This window comes from Trachemys scripta, chromosome 8 (assembly GCF_013100865.1).
Source record: "Trachemys scripta elegans isolate TJP31775 chromosome 8, CAS_Tse_1.0, whole genome shotgun sequence".
NCBI lineage: Eukaryota > Metazoa > Chordata > Testudines > Emydidae > Trachemys > Trachemys scripta.
Genome location: NC_048305.1, coordinates 5960679 through 5984810, shown reverse-complemented (window position 1 = coordinate 5984810; position 24132 = coordinate 5960679). Strand labels below are relative to the sequence as shown.

Genomic DNA, 24132 nt, shown 5'->3' with positions numbered 1-24132 from the left:
GGGAACCTGAAAGTCAGCGTGGCGGTTTCCAGTGAAGTTGACATCGGCTCCCCTCTGAAGGTATGTGAAACAGGCAAGCCCGCCAGAGAGGCCTCTTCAGACACAGGATCTGCCCATTAACGTGCTGTGGAGTGCTGGGAAAGAATGTGCCCAAAGCCACCACAGCACCTGGCCCCGGCGGCCTTTCGATTCTCTGAAATGCCCAACAGGTGTGAATAAACGGGGATTGCTAGACCTGGGGCGTGTTTCCAGCCCCAGACCTTCCACTGCTGCAGTCGGTTTCCAGGGCCCAGAGTTTCTTATTCTGGGTTGGTCTGTGCACGGTCTGGCTGTTGGGCGGCAACTTTTCACTGAAACGGGTCAGTGCAACCCCTAGGACGGATGCAGTTATATGGGCAGCAAGGTGCTCGTACCACAGTAGCTATTCCCCTCCCTTCAGGAAAGTTAAAGCAGCCCATTGATTGGTGTGTAGTCACTCCCTTGTGACTTCCCACCCCCTCTCCTGGCCCCGTGGGCCCGGCCTGCGAAGTGGAACTGGGTAAGCTCCAAGCTGCTCCCACCTCCCGCTCCCTGGAGCAACCTGGCGGCGTCTGTGTTAGGCTGGGGTGATGAATGAGGCTCTGAGGGAACGCAGCCAAGTCTGAGGAAGGCGGGCACCGAAACTTCCACGGCCTGATTGGCAAATCCTGGGCACCCGCAGATCCAGCGAAGCCAGTGGGACCTGCTGAGCGCTCAGCACCGTTGAGAATAAGGCCGAGAGTTTTAGATGTGGCGAGCTCCAACGGGGGCCGTTTCCTTGATCTTTCCTCGCCCAGGTGGGGAATGATTTCACTGAGCTAAAGGCCACAAAGAGGTGTTCAGAGAATGAGGAAACACAGGGGGAGGGAGTGAGAGGAAGGAGGGAACACAGAAGCAATGAGAAGGGGGATGCTGGTGGGCAGAGAAATCGGAGACTCTGAGTGCAGGAGTCAGATTAAGGTCAGAAGGAGGGGAAGAGAAAAGGGGAAACCTTCATTGGAAATTGAAACGAGAGAAGAGGAAGGGGGGGAGGGATAGGACACCAGGAGATGCAGAGGGGCAGGTGGGAGATGCCTCTCTACCAGGTGACCCCCCTCCCCAGAACGCCGGCCAGGGGGAGCAGACCCATTACCCCCCCCCAAATGCCAGACTAGGCTCCTGATTGCGGAGACGCCGATAACTAACAGAATCCCTTCCTTAAAACTCCTCCACACGTGCACAGCACCTGCTGCAGCTGGGGGGCTGGAGCCCTCCTGAGCCCACATGCCTTCCTGGGACCCCCGGCAGAGGGTCTGGCCTTCAGAGATTAGTGACCCGCACCGCCCAGGCTGCAAACACGGCTGAGGGGTGGGCATTGCAGGGCGTGTGCCCCTTGGAGGGGGCGGGAGGGCTATGGCGAAGGCTGCAGCAGCCGGCTCAGCTGTTCCTGAGCCTCGCTGAAAGCAGAAGGGCTGCTGGTGGCTCTGGTTCACCAAGTTCCCCCGCCGTGCGAGCTGGATCATGTGATGGTGTGGGCGGCAGGGGGAGGCAGGCCTTGCTACAGGGCTCCCTTCCCATCAGTGACACTGCGAGCCCCGGCCTGCCCTTCTTCGTGTCAGTGTGGCGGGCGAGGGCTTGGCCAGATGGGGGCAGTTACACCCGCTCTGCCCTGGGCCCTGATCTGCAGGGGCAGGACTCTGATGCAGGGTGTTAACCAGCAGGCAGCCCCGCCTGCAGAGCCAGTGCTGACGGGGTGATGTTGTTATTTCCCAAGCGTGTGCGTAGCGAGTGATAGCAGGCCTGATTCTCCCCTGCTCTTTACATCTGGGCAAGGTCACTGCCAGCGCTGGGCTGAGCCAGTGGAATTCCCCTTTGCTAGCCTGGCACGCCCAACTACCTCTGGCCTAACCGAGGACGCAGGGCGTGACCTGTCCTGGCTGCAGCAGGCAGAGAGATGGCTGCTGGGATTCAGGGCAGGAAGAAACCGGGGCTGACTCAAGGACACAGCTGTGATTGCAGAAGTTATAGAAGAACTAGCCCGCCTTTCACCCCTGCCTCTCAAGTGCTTCCTGTCCCTCAGCCGGGCAGCTGCACCAGAGCCAAACACCCAGCCAGGCGAAACAGGAATTGCTGCCCAGACCAATACATTTCTGTTCCGCTTCCTTTATTTAGTGGAATGTGGCTCTGGATTGACTTTCTGCTGCTCCTTGGGGTGGTTTATCACGCTGCTGCTCATGCCAAAGAATCAGAGCGGGTCAAATTCTGCCCTGGAGTTCGGCGGGAGCTGTGCCGGCATCTCCAAGGGCAAGACTTCGCAGCCTTTACTGCTGTTCCCATCGCTGTTATTTCATGTTTGTGTTGTGGTAATGCTTGGAAGTCCCGCCTCCCGCTGTGTTAGGGGCGCCACAGAGAGATAGTGAGGGTTTCAAATCTGGGTAGAGTCATGTGTTTTTTCGGGACCAGAATTAAAGAGGATGGGTCTCCATTGAGCTGTTCTGAATAGGAAACCTACGGCCTGGTGAAGGTTTCCCCAGGTGTTTTTGTTCCTAAAAATATCTTGCATTGTGCCCTAAGAACTCAGCACTTTGCAGACATAGGGCTGGTTTCTGATCTGTCCATCTGGAGTAGTCCCAGTGCCTTCAGTTTAGGAAGGTGCTTTTCCAGCCTGGAAGAGCTTACAATCTAAAACCACCAAGAGAAACCAAGACGGGCCATGGGCCAATTGGTCAGGAAAGCTGGTGTATGGCAAGGTTACAGAGGAAGGCTTCCGGGAGCAGGAGAAGGGTGGAGGGGAGACCGTACCAGCTGGGATTCTCTGGTACGTGATGTGTGCAACCCTTTGTCCCAGGCGGTGTTTACCGTGGAAAAGAAGATAGTTGACATATGGATAAAGATCCCCTGTGTGGACCAGGTCGGGAGCTGCACGTACGATGGCCTTTGCGGAATGCTGGACAACGTCATCCCCCCCGGATCACCATGCCCTGAGCCCCTGCTCAGCTACGGTATCCCCTGTCACTGCCCCTTCAAACAGGTAAGCGCTAAGCCAGCCATTTTCCGCATGTTCCTTGTCAGGACTCCCTGCTTCCCGTGTAGCCACGAGCCAACAGGGAGCGTCCGGTCACATAGTGACATGGAAAAGGCAGTGTGGTCACACCCTCTAAGTCCAGGACCCCTGTTCAGCATGGCAGCCCTCCTCTCCCTGTGCCCTCTCAGTCAGCTATCTGTGTGCTGGGGAAGGGGCTTTGCGAGTCAATAAAAATAAATGAATGGAGATATCCTATCTCCTAGAACTGGAAGGGACCTTGAAAGGTCATCAAGTCCAGCCCCCTGCCTTCACTAGCAGGACCAAGTACTGATTTTGCTCCAGATCCCTAAGTAGCCCCCTCAAGGATTGAACTCATAACCCTGGGTTTAGCAGGCCAATGCTCAAACCACTGAGCTATCCCTCCACCCAAAGTACTGGGAGGAGAGAGGATAGAAATCGGCAGCTGAGACAAGGGGGAGTTAGAGGGCACCATGTCTGTTGGCTGGATTCTCCATTGCCTTACAGCCCGGGGGTCAGGTCAGAGGAACTGGCTGTTGGTGGAGACAGGGTCCTGAACTAGATGGACCTGTTCTGACCCAATCCGAAGCACCCGCTTTGCACACATGGTGCAAGGCGGTGGGGAATCAGGCAGAGTCTGGGTCCAGCAGGCCCACCCCAGGGAGGTCTGGGCTTTGCCTCCCCATCCCTGGGGGCATTCTGCAGCCGTTGTGGGTCAGCAGCGCAGGAAGGCCCCCGGAGTTGTGGGCTAGGCTGGGAGCGAGGGAGTCCCTGAGGAGGGGCTCAGTCTCTGCGTGATCACTGGGATCTTCTTGCGCTTCGACTGGCCGAAGGATGGTTCCAGACGGTTTTGATCGGGTGTCAGCTCGCTTTGATCACTGCTGCCACCTGGGGGCTGTTTGTAACATTGCTGGGAAACACTGCCCCAAAGGCAGCTGGACTCGCTCTGGCCTGGGAAAGTCTCCCAGATCAGGGGCAGGGAGTAACTTGCCTGCAGTGGTGAAGCTGGCTAGAATGGAGAAAGTCACCTTCCAGACACTGCCAGAGCCAGTCGTACTGAGCTAGCCTGGACAGTGGAAATGCGGCCCAGGAACATAGGGGAATACAGGCAGAAACTCACAGGTGCTGAGATCTCTGAACCAAGCAGAGAGGCTGACCTGGAAATCACCAGGCAGTGGGCTGCAGGGTGGGGAAGTAATTAGTGATCAGTAGTTATGGATATTCGAACATGCTTGTTTTGTTCATCTTGATAATGTCTGAGATTCCCCAAGAGGTGCAGGGCAGGGAGCAGATGGGGGTAGAATCCGAAAGCTTGGTGGGGTCACCCCTCAGTGGGCTTGTACCTTGGGGCAGGAGAGGCCGGTGGTGGGGTGAGGCGGGAGCTGCTGTGTGCTAACATCTTGGCATCTGTTTCCCTCCTCAGGGCTCCTATTCCCTGCCATCCACTGAGTTCTACTTGCCCGTCATACAGTTGCCCTCCTGGCTGACTAATGGCGACTACCGCATCCAGGTTGTCCTGAGCAATGGTGCCAAGCAGCTCGCCTGTGTCAAGATGGCCTTGTCCCTCCACTCCGAGTGAGGCTGGCCAGCCCTGCCCGACCACAAGCCCAGCCCCCGCTGCAGACTGCCACGTTTCCTTTCTCTTCCCGCTGGCAGAGACGCACACCGGAGCCGGTTGGCAGCTCTCTTCCTCCTTCCGCTGCCTCTTGCCGCCGCCTGCCCTCACAAAGCTGCTGCTTGTCCTTTCCTACCTCTATTCGCCCTTCTCCCTCTCAGAAAAAAATGGCCAATGGAGGGGGGATGGCGGGGAGAGGCCTTTGTCTTCTGTGCAGGGTGGACTTAGAGGTGGGCAAGGCTGGCAAATGCCAGCGGGGCCCTCTCTGGTTGGGTCCCTCCTGATCCTGATTCAAAGCCTCTTGAAGTCAATGGGAGCCTTTCCAAGGGCTCCGGCTCCTAGCGAGGAGACTTGAGAGAGTCTTCGTCGCAGTCCCTACAATTGCAGCCCCACTTGTTGCCTTTCCCAGTGGGGCTTAGACCCTTCCCTCCACCCCTGTTCATGCTGTTCTGTAGAGCAGCGTCCCTCTCCCGGTCCTGGTCGGCTGCGCACCATTTACCATGCCAGCTTTCGGCAGATTCCCTGAAGTTAATAGAAAACACCCCCCCCGGAGGGATCAGGCCCACAGGGAGGCACACAGCACTAAACAGAACTTCCCATCGCAGTTTCTGTTTGAGTCCCAGCTGCGCTTTGCTGGGGAACGCCCCACACTGCAGCGCTATGTGCTGGATGGCTGTATGGGTCTCTTCTGCCCCTGACTTCTCTGATCCTAGGAAATATCAGGTTAAACTGCTGGCTCGGGTCTAATGCTGACTCTTTCCGTCATATCCTAGTGGTGGCTCCAACTTTCCGGAGCTCCGTTCCAGGCCAGAATGTCCCCTATGCGCACTCTCGCCTTGAGAGAGTCGTATCACAAACCAGCCTTAAGGGGGGGGGGTCTAGTTTGATTATTTTCCCACATATATAATGAAATTGCATTTTTCATGTTGCTTAATGCTCCCTTCTCCCCCCGTCCAGTCAGTAACAATGGGAGGGCCTGGTAGCCCTCCAGTTGACTGGTGTAAAACAAAATGGGGTTTCACAATATTTCACCCATTGAGTGGCCTACTTAACCTCTACCATCCCAGGGGGTTTTGCCATCTGTGGGCTATGGTGTGGGGCTGTTTTTGTTTGTCTGGGTTTTTTTTTTTTAAATAGCACACACGGAATTTTAGAAAACAAAACTGAAGGAAGAAAACAGAAAGCAATAATTCTTTTAAACAATCAGTTGGAAAAAGGAAAAGAGGCTTAGAGCTGGCTGCCCCTCTCTGCAATGTGGCGGTCGGTGGCCGGTCAGGAGTGCCGTCTTGTATACTTTGAGGGTGCAAGCCCCCTCCAGGAATGTGCACCCCGACACTTGACTTGAGAATTGACATGTTCATTCTTACTGGCCACTTCTGGAGACAGGATACTGAGCTAGATGGACCATTGGTCTATCTTGGGGTGGCACTTCTTATGTTTCTGAGTCAACCTGGGCAACAGCAGCAGGAAACCTGTCAACACGAAGAGCTGTACAGCTAGCACTGAATTCTCTGACAACAAATAACCTTCCTAAACGGGACCACGCAGGACCAGATCTATTCCGAAGAAGTCATTGCTTATGGTAATGTAAGGAGAGCCGGGAGGGTGGGTATTGCCAGCCAGAGAGACAGATCTTCAACAGTATGGACATTATCTCTCTCCCATGTCTGCATGAAAAAAAGAAAAGAGGAACAAACCAAGAAAGCAATGTACTAATATTCTCACTACCAGGGGACCAAATGACTCATTCTGCTCTGGGCTTCTGTGACTCTAAAAAGGATGTGGTTGTGATGGCTTCAACCAAAGGAACAATTTGATTGGCTGATGAGGAGTCCAAGCAACTGAAAATCGCCCGACTCTGAACTTCTCGACCCCAGTGTTGGAGTGACCATTTCTTAAAGGTGCTAACCCATGGTGAGGCAGGTGGTCACACCACCATGTCCTGGGCAGAGGAACAAATGAGTTGAGAACCTCGTAGGTTTGCAGCCAGCATATTTAGCAGCTACAGCAAAGGAATGGGGCACCCGAAAATGTGCTGATCAGACTCTTGGTTCATCAGTCTTGACAGGCTTTAGGGAGCAGAGTCTCTGTTTGGCATAAATTGTTGTAACTCAGGATGTGCCCCTGGGAATAGGGAGTCAGGACCCTAATCCGGTGTACTATGGGCTGTTGATTTGTTCGCTTTGGGTGCAATTCTGCACTGTTAAGTCAATGGGAGCTTTGCTGTTGATTTCAATGGGTATGGGATCAAATTGCTTGGGTGGTGTTTTTTCAGCGCTGTAAGTCCCTGCCTCCCAATTCACATGCAGGGCTGACCTGGCATCCGCAGACCCAGTTCAGTGCAGCTGACCCGAGAATACGTAACCCAATCACTGCACACCCCGTCCCGTATTATTGCACTGGAGCTGTATGTGTACAACCATCAGAGGGGTAGTCGTGTTAGTCTGTATCCACAAAAACAACGAGGAGTCAGGTGGCACCTTAAAGACTAACAGATTTATTTGGGCATAAACTTTTGTGGGTAAAAAACCCACTTCTTTTCTACCCATGAAAGCTTATGCCCAAATAAATCTGTTAGTGTTTAAGGTGCCACCGGACTCCTCGTTGTTTTTATATATACAACCGTCGCTGTGTTAGCGCACCTGAGGTGTGAGTAGATTTACACCATCACTGCACACCTGCTATTACAGCCGAGGTGCATGTATGTGCCATGCCATCCCTGCCTTGTACCCTGTATTGTTACAGTCGACTTGTGTGGATAAGACACTGTCACTGCACACCCTCTCCTGTATTTCATGCAAGGCAGGTGTGTATGACATCATTAGTGCACACCTGTCCTGTGCTGTTGTGGTACATCACCATGTATTCTGACTTCCATTACTACCCTCTGAGCATGCACGTGTGACAGCCACTGCTCACCCTGCTCTGTATTACATCTGCGATACATGGGTATGACACCCTAATACTACTACTTAGCGGCTGTGTAGAGCTGATCTTTAAAGCACTTTATAAGCCTTAACTACTGAATACCCGCAGCCCATGGGCTGGTGTGATTGTGCATTAACCCAATGCTAATCACTATGTTTTGCACAGTCTGTGTGTCCATGACAGGTTTAAGAGACAAAGGCCTTTCTGCTTCCTAAACTTGCTACGCTTTATAGCGACGTCCTAACAGCCAGTGGGTTTTGCTCTGGTTTGTTCTGTGTGGAGAAGCACTAACCGTCTCGCCGACTCCTGCATCCTTGCTGCTTAGCTGAAGCCTGATGGGCATTTTTTGGGAGGCAGCGGCCATTAGTACTGGTGCCACAACGAGTGCTTAATAAATCTTTTTAACTAGAGGGCTGTGGTTGGCAGTGGTTCTTGGGCCTTCGGTAAAATTAGAACGGGTGATTTTCTTTATTTTAAATGTAAATGAAAATCGGGTGAGTTGGTTTGATGCCCTTGATGGTCTGACAGCACTGGCTGGAGCGAGTGATAGTGGATTCCAGCTGGTCTAAGCTCCTATCCCAGGGGTGGGCAAACTACGGCCCGGGGCCGCATCTGGCCCTCCAGATGTTTTAATCTGGCCTGTGAGCTCCCACCAGGGAGCGGGGTCCGGGACTTGCTCCACTCCAGTGAGGAAGTGGGGTCTGGGCCTTGCCTCACTCTGCGTGGCTCCCGGAAGCAGCGGCATGTCCCCCCTCCGGCTCCTATGCATAGGGGCAGCCAGGGGGCTCCGCACGCTGCCCCTGCCCCAAGCGCTGCACCTGCAGCGCCTGTTGGCCGCATAGGCACTGCGCAGAGCTGCGCCTCCGTGTAGGAGCCGGAGGGTAGACGTGTCGCTGCTTCTGGGAGCTGCTTGAAGTAAGCGCTGCCTGGAACCTGCACCCCTGATCCCCTCCCATGCCCCAACCTCCTGCCCCATCCCTGATTCCGCTCCCACCCGCCGAACCCCTCGGTCCCAGCCTGGAGCACCCTTCTGAACCCCCAACCGCTCATCCCTAGCCCCATCCCAGAACCCGTACCCCCAGCCGGAGCCCTCGCCCCCTAACCCCCAATTTGTGAGCATTCATGGCACACCATACAACTTCCATACCCAGATGTGGCTCTCAGGCCAAAAAGTTTGCCCACCCATCCTATCCCATGCTGCTGTCAGTGCATCTCATGCTGAACCTGCAACGTTCCCTCGTCCTGGGCACCCACATGGCTGTATCAAAGGATCTCAGTAAGGAGGTGCAAAATCCCCCTCTTAATACACCGCTGGGCTCGGAAGGGCCCTTGGCATCAGGCAATCTGCATTTATCAGACTGCCTGGAGGAATTCTCCCCCAGCTTCCCCGTACGGGGCAGCATTTCCCAGCAGCTGCTCTCACTAGACGTTTCCCCAGACCACTGTGCCCCTGCTCTGACGCATGCCCCAGGGTCATTACTTCAGGTGTTGCTTGGTGCAACTCAGGCTCTGACCGGCATTGCCCAGAACATACCATTAGCCAGGCTGCCCCGTGCATGCTTTCCTCCCCGTACTCCATCATTGGTATTGCCCAGACACGGGCCCCAGCTTGGTTATGTGTCCTTGGTGCACGCTTGCCCCTCTAGCCCCTTGGGTGGTGCACGCTCCTTTCTCTGAGCCCTTGATAGTGAAACATGCCAAGTGTAGTGGTGGCTTTTGTTACAGCCACGTGAGCGCGGGGGTGACAGAGCATCACATTGATGTGAGAGGCTGACGCAGGATTCATAAGCCCAGCACCGCTAAACCTGCGGCTCCTGCAAACACATCCCTGATGTTGTCAGTGGGCATGTCTCCTCCTGCTGAGTTCTGGCTCCATGCTGCACCCGGATCTTCTTCCCCACAACGGGGGGGCAGGGCAGCATTGCCAACTCTTGACTCTGTGGGGCCAGGTCCTGGAGTCACACCAACGCCCGGCGGGATCTCAGCTTTCCTTGCCAAAGGACGCTTCTCATCCCCCCTACCCCCGGGGGTGGGGCAAAGCTTGGAACGGGGAAGCCTCGAGGTTGTCAAACCCCAACGAGCGAACACCCAGAACTGCAAAGAGATGAACCCTGGCCCCAGGCAGCCGGTCTGCTGACGGGCTGAGGCCTGGCTGTTCCTTGCAGGTGTGGGGAGGCCGTGGGGAGGCCAGCAGCACCAGGGCCTGGGGAGCAGGCTGCATGTGCCTTTCCCACTGACTGCAGGGAGGGCTGGGTTACAGGCCATGCCGGGGAGCCCCCCTGCAAGCGCCCCCAGGCAGGGGACCCAGCAGAGGTTCCCCTGTGCTCCTGGTTCCCTGGCGGGGCTGGGACTAGCTCTGCTAGCTCGGCTTGCACAGCGCCAGCTCCGGCCGCCAGGGGGCACAGCAACCCCCCTACTGCGCACGCGCAGGCTGGAGACGCCGGGCGAGGGAGCCGCGGGAGGAGTCAGCTGAGCCGGGCGTCACGTGACTGGGCGTCGGGTGACCGGCACGCGGAAAAGCAAGATGGAGGGGCGGGGCCGGTGATCGCCGGGCAGCTGCCGGTGAGCGCTGAGCTGGGGGCGCGTGCCCGGGGCTTGGGGGCGCGTGCCTGGGGGAGCGTTGCCTGGGGATTGGGGGCGCGCGTGCCTAGAGGGGCACTGCCCGGGGATGGGGGGCGCGTGCCTGGGGGGGGGCATTGTCCGGGGATTGGGGGGCGCGAGCCTGGGGGAGCACTGCCCGGGGATTGGGGGGCGCGAGCCTGCACGGGGGTTGGAGCCCGGGGCTGCAAGGGGACAGTGCACCCTCGGGAGCCCGCTGCAGTGTTAGTTGCATGGAGGGGGCAGCAGGTGTCTGTAAACTGGAGGGTTAAAGCCCAGGGGTTGCCACCTCCAGGGTGCGGGTGTATCGGGGACTGCAGGCACATGCAGCAAAACAGGGGTGCAATGAGACTGAGGGGGGTGCTGTACTGTGCAAGGCGGTGTTATGTTGGGGGAAGTGTGAACCAGGTGGCATGTGCCCAGCATAGAGGTTGTGTTGGGTAGTGCCAGTTACAGCTGACCATACACCTAGGTGATCCATGTATATGGTGCATGGGGCGGGGGGGGGGGGGGGGGAGCAAGGGTAAGTAGTGGGCAATGTCTCTTAGCCGAAGTTGCACTAAGTATCCTCTGGACTGGAGATACTAAGTATCCTCTGGACTGGAGATGCTGTGTAGCAATAAGAGGTGGGGTCGTGTGTGTCAGGTTGGGGCAAAGCAAACTCCCTAACAGTCAGAGCAGTCATAGGGAAATGCTTGTCAATGCCTCAGACCCACCCACACGTGGGCATGCTGGAGTCATGAGGGCAGTTTGCTAAATGCAGATTGCCTGCGGAGGGTGAGTAATGTGGAGGGGCGTTCAGAGCACTGGTGCTGCGTGGCATCTCTGCAGGCACTGGAAAGTAAGAGTAAACGAATACTGACAGAAAAGAGCCCTGGCATCCGACACAAAACTCAAATTATGAAGGTCTTTTCTGGAGGTCTGAACAGCACCTTAATTTTGAAAGGAATAGCAGCCCCCCAACCTTTCGTGTCCAAACCAGACAAGGCCAAAACCCATAATAATGGTGGAAATAGCTCCTCCACTTCAATTCTGGAGGTAGAATCCTGACCTCAAAGGGCTAGACATGCTTATCTTTATGCACTTGGTAGCCTCAGTGACTTCAGGGGGACTGTTCTTAAGTAAACTTGCCTGCATGGTTAGAGGAGGGACTGAATGTTCTTGTCTCTCCTCTCTGTAAGTGATGAGGAAATAACTTGGTGGGTTTTGCTTTTAGCTGAGAATGTTCTCTGCATGGATGAGACGGAAACCCTCTTTCTCCCCTCAGTACTTTTCCAAACCCTGACTGAGTGGTTCTCCTTCTTGCTGATTGCATGGAAATTGACCACTTGTGCTTCCTGCTACTGTAAAATCTTTAATCCAGAAATGTCGATGTCAAGTTACGATGGGCGGATCTGCCTGGGTTTCAAAAGAGAAGAGCAGCGACGTGTACTCTAGGAAAATTCAAGGGAGGAACTGAGCGCTGACTGGAGAGCAAGATAACATAACTATGTTGTTTCTTGTATAGAGAACATCACTGACGTGAGCCTCCAATAGCATGACAGGCTCCTGCTCCACTAATGGTTTGTTTCTAGATGAGCCATGCAGAGTAGGTGGTGCAGCTGGTTGCTGTGTAATTAAGTCCGATTGCTTTGTTGGAAGAGTTTCTCTTTGATCCCCAGGCTGACAATTGCCTTTACTGTTCACAGTACATACACCAACAATTCCCTCGCCGCTGTCATTTACATCCTCCTGTTCTGAGAGGGGATAGGATGCTGCTTGTAAAAATATCACCCGTTGTTTTGGCGGGCCTGGGTAGAATTTGGAAATGAATCTGCCCAAGAGCTGGGGCGATCGATCTGCATTACTGACTGGATTTGAAATTATGCTAATGGCCGTTTGGGCAGGACCCCATTTTAATGGCTTGGCTGAAGTTGAGCTAAGCATGAAGGACGTTGCTCCTTGCTCTTCTATTGGGCACCTATGTTTTTCGCTCACTTCATTCTTTCTAGGCGGGGAGGTAATTATTTGGGTTAGGGAGGGTGGGATCTACACCTTCCCAAAGGCTTCGCTTTCTCTCTTCAGTTATCTTCCCCATGCTGTCCCTTCTCGAAGCCTTGCAGAATATCATTCCACTTCCTTTTCTGTGTGAGCCTCTCTCCTTCATTCACCTAATGCCAGAAGCTTAAACAAACGCTTTGGGGGATAAATTCACCCTGACCGTCAGTGGATTTTGGCCCTTTAAACTATGATGTTAGTTTCAAATGAATGCTTACACCTGTTCTCTAACCTCTAGGACAGTGGTTCTCAAACTTTTGTACTGGTGACCCCTTTCACATAGCAAGCTCTGAGTGTGACCCCTCTTATAAATTAAAAACACTTTTCAATCTATTTAACACCATTATAAATGCTGGATGCAAAGCGGAGTTTGGGGTGGAGGCTGACCGCTCGTGACGCCTCACGTAATAACCTCGTGACCCCCTGAGGGGTCCCGACCCCCAGTTTGAGGAGCCCTCCCGCCCCCATCCTGATAACCTGGCTCACACCTCTTTTCAGCAAAACTCCCCTCCCCATTGAGAAGGGGGATCATCCAGTTTTGTTAGATGCTGCTATGGAGCAGTAGATCTTGCCTTTACCATGGAAACGAGAAGCAGCACTTCTGCAGCACTGTGCCGGCCTTACGTGACTGCCTCTCCTCAATTCAAACCTGCCTTCCCTGCTGCTTGGTGCAATGGACTTCCTGTAGGCCACTGTGGTGACTCACAAGGCGTGTTCTGTGTCAGCTGATTTAGGGTTAAAGCTTGCTCAGAAATAAGAGCAGTACCGGGAGAGGACACAGTGTGGTGAGAGACCTGGGTTTTTTTTGTTTTTTTTTCCCCCGGATCACTCCTTATCTGAGGGGGACTTTTCTGAAAGAGAAGGAAACTACTTGGGTCTCCAGGACAGGAGGGGTTGATGTAAATTAACTGCAGGTGAGACAGAAATAGGTGCCCTGCTGGCTAAGGAAGGAGAAAAGTAGCTCGAAGGACAGTGGAACCTCAGCTCCCCACTGCTGCCTCATCATTCTAGTATGTACTTTCGGTGGCTGTAAAACTTCTAACAGCAGGAGGAGTGTGGACTTGACTCTAACCACAGGGAGACTGCAACGGGATGAGATGATTGACTACCTTGGAGCAAAGGGTTCTGGGTTGAAATGAGCCTCTTAAGAGTGACAGCAGTCTCAGGTAGTGGAGGAGCAAGTTAATACATGTGCTTTATCCAAATACACCTCTACCTCAATATAACGTGGCCTGATATAACACGAATTCGGATATAACGCGGTAAAGCAGCGCTCCGGGCGGGGACTGGGGGGCTGCACACTCTGGTGGATCAAAGCAAGTTCAATATAACGCGGTTTCACCTATAACGCGGTAAGATTTTTTGGCTCCCGAGGACAGCGTTATATCGAGGTAGCGGTGTAGTCTGTATGCAGAGCCTTGCATTCCTCCACCTACAATTCTAACTGAGATCTGCCGATCGCTTGCTGAGAGCATTTGGAGAGAGAATGTTTATGGTCCAACATGTATTGGGCTAGCAGTAGGCTGGGAGTGGGGAGCCAGGAGGGGAACAGCAGGGGTTATACTTTTAAGGTCAGGATTTAATAGCATTGGGCAGGGCTATGTAGGAGGAAGCTTGTGTGACTTCTGTCCGTGCTACGTTTGGCTCCAGCCGGAGCAATAACTCCCTCTGTTCCCCGGTCAACTAAGTTGCCAAACTTCAGAGACTAGATTTTAGAGGCACTGGGGCAGTTACTAAACTGAGGTCGCTGCTTGCTGGATTTCTTACAATAGCGGGTCTTAAAGCTTGACATCCAAGATCTCTTTAGATAATAGCAGGGTGGAAGATGCCACGCTCTGCTGTCTCTGTTTCGTGTGTTCTTCACGTGCAAGCTCTTCTCAGGCGTATTGCATGAGGCTCACTAGGTAAGACTGTTTCTATGCCTCTCTTCTCCTTCCTTTCCTCTTCCTCCCGCCAGAGCCCCCAGCCCGAAAAAGCAAATGTGGCATGTTTCCAGAGAACCCTTAGTTGCTGTGCTGCAGTGGCTATGGAGAGCAGTTGGAATGTTCAGAAGGAGAATGAAGAGTCGAAGATGACATGTCTGAGCCTGAGTGAAGAGGACAGTGGACTTGTCATAGTGGCACAGAAATGTTTTGGGGCAGGGTGACTACCGGGAGCACAGTTGCTTGCTGGGGAGAGGAGGCAGAGTTGGAGCCAGGAGGTTACTGTGGGGGAGAGGAAGAGCCAGGAACAGAGCGCGCATAGCTGCTGGTGGGCGTCCTGAAGGGAATGCTGGGAAGTGGCTGGACAGGAGGAAGGGGAGCTGGAAGAGCTCGGTGCCCTGAAAACCCAGGGGGTTACGCTCGGTAGAAATTCCCTAGCATTCTTCAGCATACCTTCCACCCTTGTCTCATCTTCCTGGCACTAGCGCAGCAAACTATCCTCCTGTCTGGCCTGCTGTGCCCCCGTGTGTTGTATCTGACTCTGTTGCCGTGTCTCCGCTGGCTTTTGTCTGTTCTCCCTCTGTCCTTTTATTATGTGCATTAGAGTAATGCCTAGAGATCCCTAGTCAAGTCAGGTGCCCCCAAAGAGCTTCCAATCTAAACAGACGAGTCAGAGGAGGGTATGATCCCTGCTTTCCAGATAGGGAACCGAGGCTCGGATTTTGGGCAAGTCATATGACTGTGTTGCAGAGCCAGAAACACGAACCCAGGACTCCTGAGTCCCCGTCCAGTGGTGTAACCCCAAGGCCAGGCATCCATCCATCTTTCCATCCCTTGTTGTGTGTCCTAGCTCTCTCTGGGCCTTGCTTTCTGTTCTCACTCCTTGCTGCTTCTCTCTACCAATTCCCTCCGCTGCCTCCACCTCTTTTCCCCATTCTGTGTTCTTCCTCTCTGCAGTGTTGTCTCCCTGACCAGCCCACAAGCTATAGGAAATACTTGAGGGCCTGTTGTCCAGGGAGAATGGCTGTTTGCTCTGGGCCCAAACCTGCTTTCACCGCAGTCTCACAATTGCTGCAGTCGGAGCAGAAGCAGGCCCCTTGTGCCCAGGGGAGGGACTCCGAGCCGCATGGTGCCACACGCTTCCATGCACGTATATTGCATATCTCCGAGGCTGTGATGCTTGCTGGTTCTACTTGTGGTTTGTTACTTAAAGGTGAATTGTGACACTCCTGTGGTAGGAATGGAAACAGAGCCTGGATCAGCCCAGCAGTAATTAAAGCATATTTCTCTTTGTGTTTCCGCAAATTAACGACAGGTTTCCATCCAGTTGCAAATACTGCCTGTGGGGCTGCCACCATTGGTCACCCCAATAGCAGACTTGTCTCTTGGTTTGCCAGATGTTTTCAGCCCAAGTGGAACTGCTGCTCTGAGGGCTGGCCCAGCAGCAGTGAACCTAGATGTTGGGTGGATTTCCATGTCTACTCTCCTAATCCTTCTGCAAACCTCTAAAGCTTCCTTGTTCCATTTACAGGCTTTGAACGTTTACCATCTTAAGACACAGTAACCTCATACTTGGGAGGACTAGTGCCTGGGCCTGCAGTCAGCATGGCATCTGGAGAGACTCCAGGCTTAATCTTGGAACTAAGCATCTGATTGCTTCTTGACTTGCCCCCAGGAGAAAGAGGCCTTCCTTTTAAATGCTAACCTATCGGTTCTGTAGGGCACCCAGTTGCTAGAGCACTGACAGAGTAGAAAGGCTCCTGAAAGCCTCTCCATTGTGTTCTCTTCTCAGATCTTATTAGGGTGACCAGATGTCCTGATTTTATCCGGACAGTCCCAATTTTGGGGTCTTTTTCTTATATCGGCTCCTATTACCCCTCACCTCCTGTCCTGATTTTTCACATTTGCTGTCTGGTCAGCCTAGATCTTATCCAGGAAGCAGTTTAAACCCTTAGTCCAACTTGATCAGCCTGATTTCATGGGGCGGGGGAGGGGAAGTCCTGAACCCTGGGTAAAGATTCCTGGAGCTGGCCCTGGCAGTGGGGGTTGGGACCTGCTTGTTGTCGACACGGATCTCAAAATACCAAGATGAACTAGATGAAAGACGGTTGGGAACTTTGCTGGATGTGTGTGGGGCACTTGTTCCCCCGCAGCCAATCAGTGTCTCTTCACTGGGAGTCCTTTGGGTGCCTGTCAGTGCTGAGTGTATCCACTCCCTGGTGGGCCTGTACAGGACCCTCCATTCTGAGCACCTGTCAACAGCCTTCCGTAAAGGTGACCTGCAAGTAGATGGAGAGCTCCGGGGCTGTGTGCTGCCAGCTTGCACGGGCTGATTGCTCTGCGTACCCGGCCTGTTTGGGAGAAGCGGTACAGACATCAGTGTCATCTGGTGTTAAGTATCTGGGCAGGTCACCTCCGAGTGATCTGTCCCCGCAGGAATTGCTGGGTGCATCCCGGGTGGGTGTGTCTAGCTTCGGGGAGGAGTGCGGGACTTATATTGACCCTTCCACAGGCCTAGGCTCTCCGGTTATTCTGGAGGCTCCATTCAGGCATGCCGACACTGTGACTGCTGGGCGGGCTGGTGAGGTGGCGCCCTATAATAGCCTGCCAGGGTGAGCCTGCCCTGACAATAGCACAGGGAGCTGGTCCTGTGACCATGGCTGAACCAAAGAAACCCCAGGCAGGGAGCATAGAGTTAGCCGCAGTTCCTGATGTGACTGTTTCCACAGCCACTATGTCCACCAGGAGGCTGCGCAGCGAGGACTACAACGACTACAGCTCCACAGAGGCTACGCCTGACGGGAGCCCCCCCGAAGGCATAAACAGCTTTGCCTCTCCTTCATCCTACCAGCGGTTCGGGGAGAGCAACGGGACGACGTAAGTGACTGGTTCAGAACTACCTCTTCTCTCCGCTGGCGCAGACGGCCCATGCGTTACTGAGAGTGGGCACTGCATTCGGCTGCTGGACACCACGGCCCCCCCCGTACTCCTCAGAGGATGCTCCGGGATCCTTTGGGCGTGAAATGTGCTGTGTAACCGGTACAGAGCTACGGCCTGCCTTGCAGGCTCTCTCGTGCCTGTCTGTACAGGTCTCTGGGAGCAAGTGCTCCGCCTGCCAGGATTGCTGTAAGTTCAGTCCAGGTGTGGATAGACCAGGTACTTTCCACAGATGCTGTGTCTCCGCAGATTTTTTTTTTTTTTTTTTGGCAGTTTTTCCCCCCGTGAAGCCTGACTTAGAGATAGCATCTTGGTTTTTTAAAAGCAGCTTTGGATTTCCCTCTTCCTCCCACCCCCTTCCTCCGCCACTTTTTTTTTTCCCAGCCAGCTCTGACTTGGGGATGTGGAAGGCAAATGACTTGCCTGAATTCAGAGCAAATCAGGGGCTTGCTGGCAGTAAGGATGCTTGAGTTCACGGACCCATTCAGTATCCGTCGCTTCTGACTGCGTGGTCACCTGCTGGTGCTGCTGGGCTTACGAAGACCTGCAGGTGCTGAGCTCTGCTTGCTGCTCCGGCAAACGTATCCGCTGCTCAGAGATCTTGCCAGGGTATTTTCTGTTCCCAGCCACTGGCAATCTCTGTTAAAGAGCAGCCTAGGACTAGAGTGGTCGTGTGGCGGGGGGGGGGGGGGCCGGGGCTGAAGTACGCTGGCAGGCTTGCACTAGGGCTAGAATATCCTGTGCCATTCCTGACCGTCTCTGTATCTTCTCCTCGGCAGATGGTTTCAAACCTTGATCCACCTGGTGAAAGGGAATATTGGCACTGGCCTGCTGGGACTGCCCCTGGCTGTGAAAAACGCTGGCATTGTGGTAAGACAGCGTCTCCCTTAATAGCACGGAGGCACCCACTCCGATTGCGGGTGGGGGGCTCCTGCTTGGTTTCTAGACAGAGGCATGTTGCTGACTTGGACTCAGGTCTTCTGTGTGTCTAGCACCTCCTGCTTAAATGGCTGCTGGGGTTGGTCAGAGGCTAGAAAGCGTCCAGCCCTACATCACTGGTTCCCCTCCCTGCTAGGTCAGTAGTGACTGCGCGGCTAGTGGCTGGCTGTTCAGAAGCCCGAGGGAAGAGCTGCGGTGTCGGGCTGGTTCCTTGGGGGAAGGCATCAGCAGGGCGTCGCTGCTGTGTTCCTCTGGGGGCCATTTCCTCTGCCCGGGCTTGAACAGGGTGTTGGGGAAGGTTTGCCTGTGGGCTGTATTGTGTAGACAAACAGAGGGCTGCAGACTCCAGAGCGGTGGGGCTGGCGCTTTTTGCCAATCGTACATCAACCCTTAGCAGGTCTCTTTGCAATGCTGCAGTTAGATCAGTGATTGTAAAGCCTCTGGCTGCTAGATGTCCTCTCACCCCCTTACCTAGACTGAGAAAACACGTTGTGTAACGTCAGGCAGTCTCTTCTCCGCTCCTAGCAATTAAGTACAAGTGTAAGTCATGACCTAAAACACAACCTTGCCGTGTGACGACAACACGTCCGCCTGGCCCAGGTGGTAGAACTTGGGCGTTAACGCTGTCCCAGAAGCACCTCGCTCTGAACTGCATTCCTTAGCAGTCAGGTGCTCTGTTACCTTTCAGGTGTCGCTGAGCCTTCCTGCTTATTAACATTCTTGTGTATCTAGCTGCTCCTACAACCCTCAGGCACTGAGACAGGCGTCTTCGTCTCGCCAGTATCTATAACCGACCATACAGTGCATAGCGCCAGCATCTGTGGAGGGAGCAGGCCGCCCTTCTGCCCATTGCCTCTGGAGCGCCAGGGGATCCTGACACTAAGTCAAACCCCAGCGGTTCCATTTCCCCCTTGACTTTGCTACTAATCTGGTGCCACGCGTGGTTTAAATACAGTCCATCTTCTGTAAAGCTCCTTGAGGGGCTTTGGCATCAGACGAAGCCAACATACCTCGCTGGAGGTTCCGTGGCTCTCCACCAGTCCGCAGGTGTGAGGTTCCCCACACCTGGGCCTGTGCTGTACTGCAGGGAACAATCCAGCATTTGGAAAGGCAGAGCCTGGATCCTACAGAGCTTTTCCCCCTCACAGTTCTGATTCAGGATCAGAGTGGTGTCCCGCTGTGCTAGTAGTTTTGCGTGGCTTCCTTGGTACGCTCTTCTAATGCAGGCAGGACCGCGCTTGTGTTCTCAGCTCTCTGTACATTGCTGTCTAATGAACCCAGCCTTGCAGTTCTTGTTTTAACCATCAGAGTGCGCTCTTCTCTCTCTCTCTCTCTCCCCCTTCTCCTGCTGTCTAGCTGGGCCCGCTCAGTTTGCTGGTGATGGGAATCGCCGCAGTGCATTGTATGGGCATCCTGGTTAAATGCGCTCACCACTTCTGCAACAAGTAAGAGAAATCCTCACTGCTGTCGGGCCTGAAGCGTTGGCCTCCTATCCCCTCCCCAGCACCCCCCCTTGTCTTGATTTTATGGAGCCCATTAGAAATGATGACACATCCTTTAAAGTCCTCAGGCAGCATTCTGTCCGTTGAAGTGTGCCAAAGCGCTGAAAGCCCTTGTGCAACCTGTGACCAGAGAGCTCTCCTTCCTGAATCCCTGGGGGGGGCGCATGGTGGGCGTAGAGGGTTGGAGAGGATGTTGCCTTTGTAACCTTGTAACCAGATTCGCAGAGTGTTGCACCAAGTTCCTCATATTGGGAAGAGGCTTTTTGCAAGCTACCAGGCTAGGTAAGTTACGCAGACTTCCCAAGGGCTTGGTCAGTTTCTGGTTGAGAGAGGGCGCTGATGGGGAGGAACGTTTAAGGAGAGAGGCTATTATAAAGGCGATTGTGTACAGCACATGATTGTGCCGTGCCTGGCCCTCTGAGTCACTCACGCAGTGTGCTACGGGTGTGCTCCTCAGTCCCGATTTCACACTACGCCCCCTTATCCCAGTGCTGAGCCCGGCAGTGCACCTGACAGCACTGTATGTGTTGTCCCAGTCCTTGATCTCTCCATCTACCGCCACCAGGCAGTGAATCAAAGCTCTCCTGGTTCTGCCGACTCCTTTGTGAATCACTTCATCGCTCTCCGCCTTTGCTTCCCCACCTGTAAAAGGAGGGTGGCGACACCTCCCTACCTCCCAGGGGCTTTGGGAGGGGCACGTCACTAACACCTGTGATGTGCCGTGAGATCACTGATTGGGAAGAGCCGCAGAGGGGGAAAGTATTAAAGAACGAAACAGAAAATGGAGGAGGTCACTTTCACTTCCCATGGCCTGGTTATATCCCTGCTTGCACCAGTGTAGCCAGGAGCACTCCTTGTCCGTTGATTCGAGTCCCCGGCTCACACCTGCTTTGGGTGGATTCCCATCTTCCTCTGAGCAGATACTACGGGGTTATTGCTTGTGGTCACACAAGCTTCTGACGCTCCCATCTCCATTATATGGTATCTGGGTTCAACAGAGAAGCGTGACGGAGTTATTTACAATGGCCTAGCACAGTGGTCCCCAAACTATGAGGTGCGCCCCCCTACGGGATGCAGAGGAGTGTTTGGGGAGGTTCAGCAGGGCCTGGGCCAGCCTCCACGGGAGCGCCACCTGGCCCTGCTCTGCCCCCAGCTGTGGCCCTGACTCTCAGCTGCAGTGGCACTCGGCCCCTGCTGCCAACCCTGACTGTGCCTCTGTTCTTGGCCCAGCCCCAGCTGCGGCTCCGCTCTGCCTCCAGCCCTGCCCCCGGCTGCAGCCTCTGGCCCTGATGACGGCCCGGCTGCAGTTCTGCTTCCAGCCATGGCTCCGGCTCCCAACTGTGGCCCGCGCGGGGGCGGGGAGGGATATGAGGAAAAAGTCTGGGGACCCTGGCCTAACAGTTGCCAATCAGAAATATCTTCAGACTTGCATCTAATAGCAGCAATCTTGTGTTATTCCCTCAGTGTGTGCCTCTGAAAGTAGATTGGGCCACCAATGTCACCTTTCTCTCTCCCTTCAGATATCAAAGGCCTTTTGTGGACTATGGAGATGCTGTGATGTACGGGCTGGAAGCAAGCCCTAGCGCTTGGCTTCGGACCCATGCCATCTGGGGAAGGTACCGTGTTCTCTTTTTGCTTTGGGTTCGGATTGGGAGAGGAAGAGCTGGCTGGGCTCTCAAACATGCTAATCAAATAGTGAGTAAAATAAGAGACTTAACTGGTTCTTCCAGTTCAGGGGAATTGCAACCTCCTCATTCTCGGCTTTGTCCTGGTCTGATGGGAGCCTGGCTTTGTCCGTAGCACCTTTCTTACCCTGAGAGAGGCTGCACAAAGCGAAGCGCTAGGGTCTGGCCAGGCTCTAGGCAAACACAACTGTTGTGTGCTCCGCAGTTGCTTGTATACACCCCTGGATGCTGGAGTCTGGCTCGCTGACAGGATTGTGTTTATTTCCTTGAAATGCGGGAGGTCATCCTTCCCCGTGTGCTCAGTTGTGGTGCTAGAGGGGAAATATGGTACTTTAGTGCACGTGTCTGGGTGGGAAAAGGAAACTCATTTGCTCTGCAGCCTAGCAAGGAAGGGACAGATAATGCTAATTACTTCATTGCATGTTGGCACATCTTCCTGTCAGCGGCTGGACACTGCGAAAGCTTTAACTGCTGGTTCAAAGGCTTCCCGTCCATCTCAGTAACTCCGTCGCCTTGCAGGTGTTGCCAAAGTCAGTACGTTAGCAGTGTGTCTATTACACACACTGACAATCCGTATGTGAGGCAGTGCTTATGTGGGGCAACAAGAGCCTGTAACACCTCTTGCTGGGACAGATCTCTTTGACTGCAGGGGGGAGAAGTGGCTGAGTCTCCCAGACGGCCGGGGGGCGGTGCTGGTCCCTTCCACAGGACGGGGAATCTAAACTCATGGGGGTGCGGAGAGACGCTCTTCAATTAACCACTGAAACCATTTACCAGGGTTTGGGGTGGATTCTCCATCACTGGCAATTTTAACATCAAGACTGGATGTTTTCCTAACAGATCTGCTTGTGGAATTACTTTGGGGCAGTTCTGTGGTTTGTGCTATACAGGAGATCAGACTAGAGGAGCACAATGGCCCCGTCTGGCCTTGGAATCTATTAATTTTGGGGGTCTAGATCTTCATCCCCACCCAGGGTAAACTGTGCGCTTCTGCGCCTCTCCAAGCTGCAAGATAACGTCCCCTCCTTGGCCACAATCTTTGAGATGCCTTTACGGGTCTCTTGGGCTAAATCTCTAGAGGCCACAATGTCAGACTTACCCACGTCTAGCACAGGAAACTGAGCCCTTTCTAAAATGGGAGATGGAGTGGAGAAGGTGAACGGAGAGCTAGGCATTTTTAAGCATAAGATGCAGGATCCCATTTCATCCCTTTGCTGAGACAGCGGTTGGAGACCACTCTTGCGTAGCCGAGATCTGTTCACGCACCTTTCTCGGCTTGCAGCTCCTCTGATGGGCCTGTTCCAGGTATTGGCTTGTCTCCCCGTTGAGAGGTTCCACCTTGTACCCGGAACATTTTAGTTTGACAGTTGCTGGTGCAGCCTTAAAAAGGTCTAAGAGGACACAAAGGGCCTTCTGCTGTGCGAGCTTGCTGGTGAAACGGAGGGAGAGGGGAAGCATCTACCTTGGGCAATGCTCCCTCCTACCATCAGCAAAAGCAAGCCATCCTGATCACCCTTTGACCTCTAGCTCTGTATTGCAGCCTCCTAGCAGAGGAATTGCTCACACGGTTGATGTAGCATTGGGATCAAAACATGCGCCTCTAGCATGAGTCCGTGTCTTGCAGGCTGCACGGTTTTAGCATTAATGATTCTTTTTTAAATACTTTCTCTCTTCTCCCTCCACCCCCCACAGGTACGTAGTGGGATTTTTCTTGATTCTCACCCAGCTGGGGTTCTGCTGTGTGTATTTCGTATTTCTGGCTGACAATCTGAAACAGGTAAGACTTTGGCTTTTTTTGGTGATAAGGGGGTGGGGAGGGGAGTTCTTTTCCAGATTTGGGGTGAGGGAAGAACTCAGGTTGTTCCTTCTCCTGCAAACTAAAACCCAAACCCAGGGAGAAGAGTCTTGCTTCCATAACTAGAGCAGTAGAGGAAAACGTAACCCTTCAGCCCAAAGGCAAAGATCAATATCCCGGCCGCGTTTGTGCAAAGTGGGAAAGTGACCGATACAACCTCCCCCTACCATGTATTTGTCACCGGTGATAAATGGCTGCTAGACCTCTTGTCTTCCACACTCACCGAGCGAACTAAGGCCAGGACCTGGAAAAAACATCTGCACTAGATAAAACTTGCCTGCCACATCCCTTGGCTTTGGATGCTTCCAAGCCTCAGGGGTTAAGAGGGGAAGGGGATTATCCCACATGGCCTGTTGCAGGAATCTTGCATCTTCCTGTCAAGCGGTTGGTACTGGCCGCAATCCGATGGGATATTGGACTAGATGGTACGGTAGCCCCTAGAAGCTCCGGTTGGGACAATCTCAATTTCAGGGGGAGGTTCCTGTTGTAGAATGATGCCAACGAGAGCCCTTTTAAACAGGAACAAATGAATTAGGTCTCTCCTGTCCGGATGGCAAACTTCCCAGGGCAGGGACCGTAGTGTTTAAGGCCAGAAGGGACCATCAGATCATGTAGGCTGACCTCCTGTATATCACACGTTACCAAGGCCGCCCGGCACTGACACCCTAAGCCCAGCAACTGAAATTAGACCAAAATATTACAGCCTAGAAACAGGCATTTGCAAAACTTCAAAGCAAGCTGGGAGTCCTCTGCGTGCCTCCCCATGCCAGTTGCTCCTTTCCTTTTAAATGGCCAGAATCCAGCAGGCAGGGCATAAAAAAAAAAAAAAGCATTGAAGATCTGACTGCGTCCCACGGTCTGAGCTGGGCAGTGTACTGGGGGAGCGCTGCCAAGTGTCCCACAAAGTGTCGGAGGAAACCCTGCCCACCTGTTTCCCCAGCACGAGGGGAGCTTTTCTGGGGGAACACCCTTGATGCTGTGATGTATCTTTTTAAATAAGTGGCTGGAAAGGAGACTGCATCAGCAGTCGTGCCTACTTAATAAACACTCTGTGGGGCGCGAGAAATCCACAGA

General features: G+C 53.8%; 2 protein-coding genes across 2 annotated transcripts in view; both read left to right on the top strand.

Moving 5' to 3' along the window:
- GM2A (GM2 ganglioside activator) overlaps positions 1-6382 on the top strand; it is a gene marked incomplete in the record, with an annotated part of 9872 nt that extends 3490 nt beyond the window's left edge. The window contains 3 exon segments of the mRNA XM_034779199.1: positions 1-60; positions 2846-3028; positions 4464-6382. Of these exon segments, the coding sequence (XP_034635090.1) occupies positions 1-60; positions 2846-3028; positions 4464-4619 (399 nt within the window).
- A 7171-nt stretch (positions 6383-13553) lies between these two features.
- The window catches only part of LOC117881570 (proton-coupled amino acid transporter 1-like), a 33370-nt gene continuing 22791 nt past the window's right edge, over positions 13554-24132 (top strand). The window contains 5 exon segments of the mRNA XM_034778979.1: positions 13554-17017; positions 17857-17947; positions 19373-19461; positions 21039-21134; positions 22896-22980. Of these exon segments, the coding sequence (XP_034634870.1) occupies positions 16797-17017; positions 17857-17947; positions 19373-19461; positions 21039-21134; positions 22896-22980 (582 nt within the window). The 5' untranslated portion in view covers positions 13554-16796.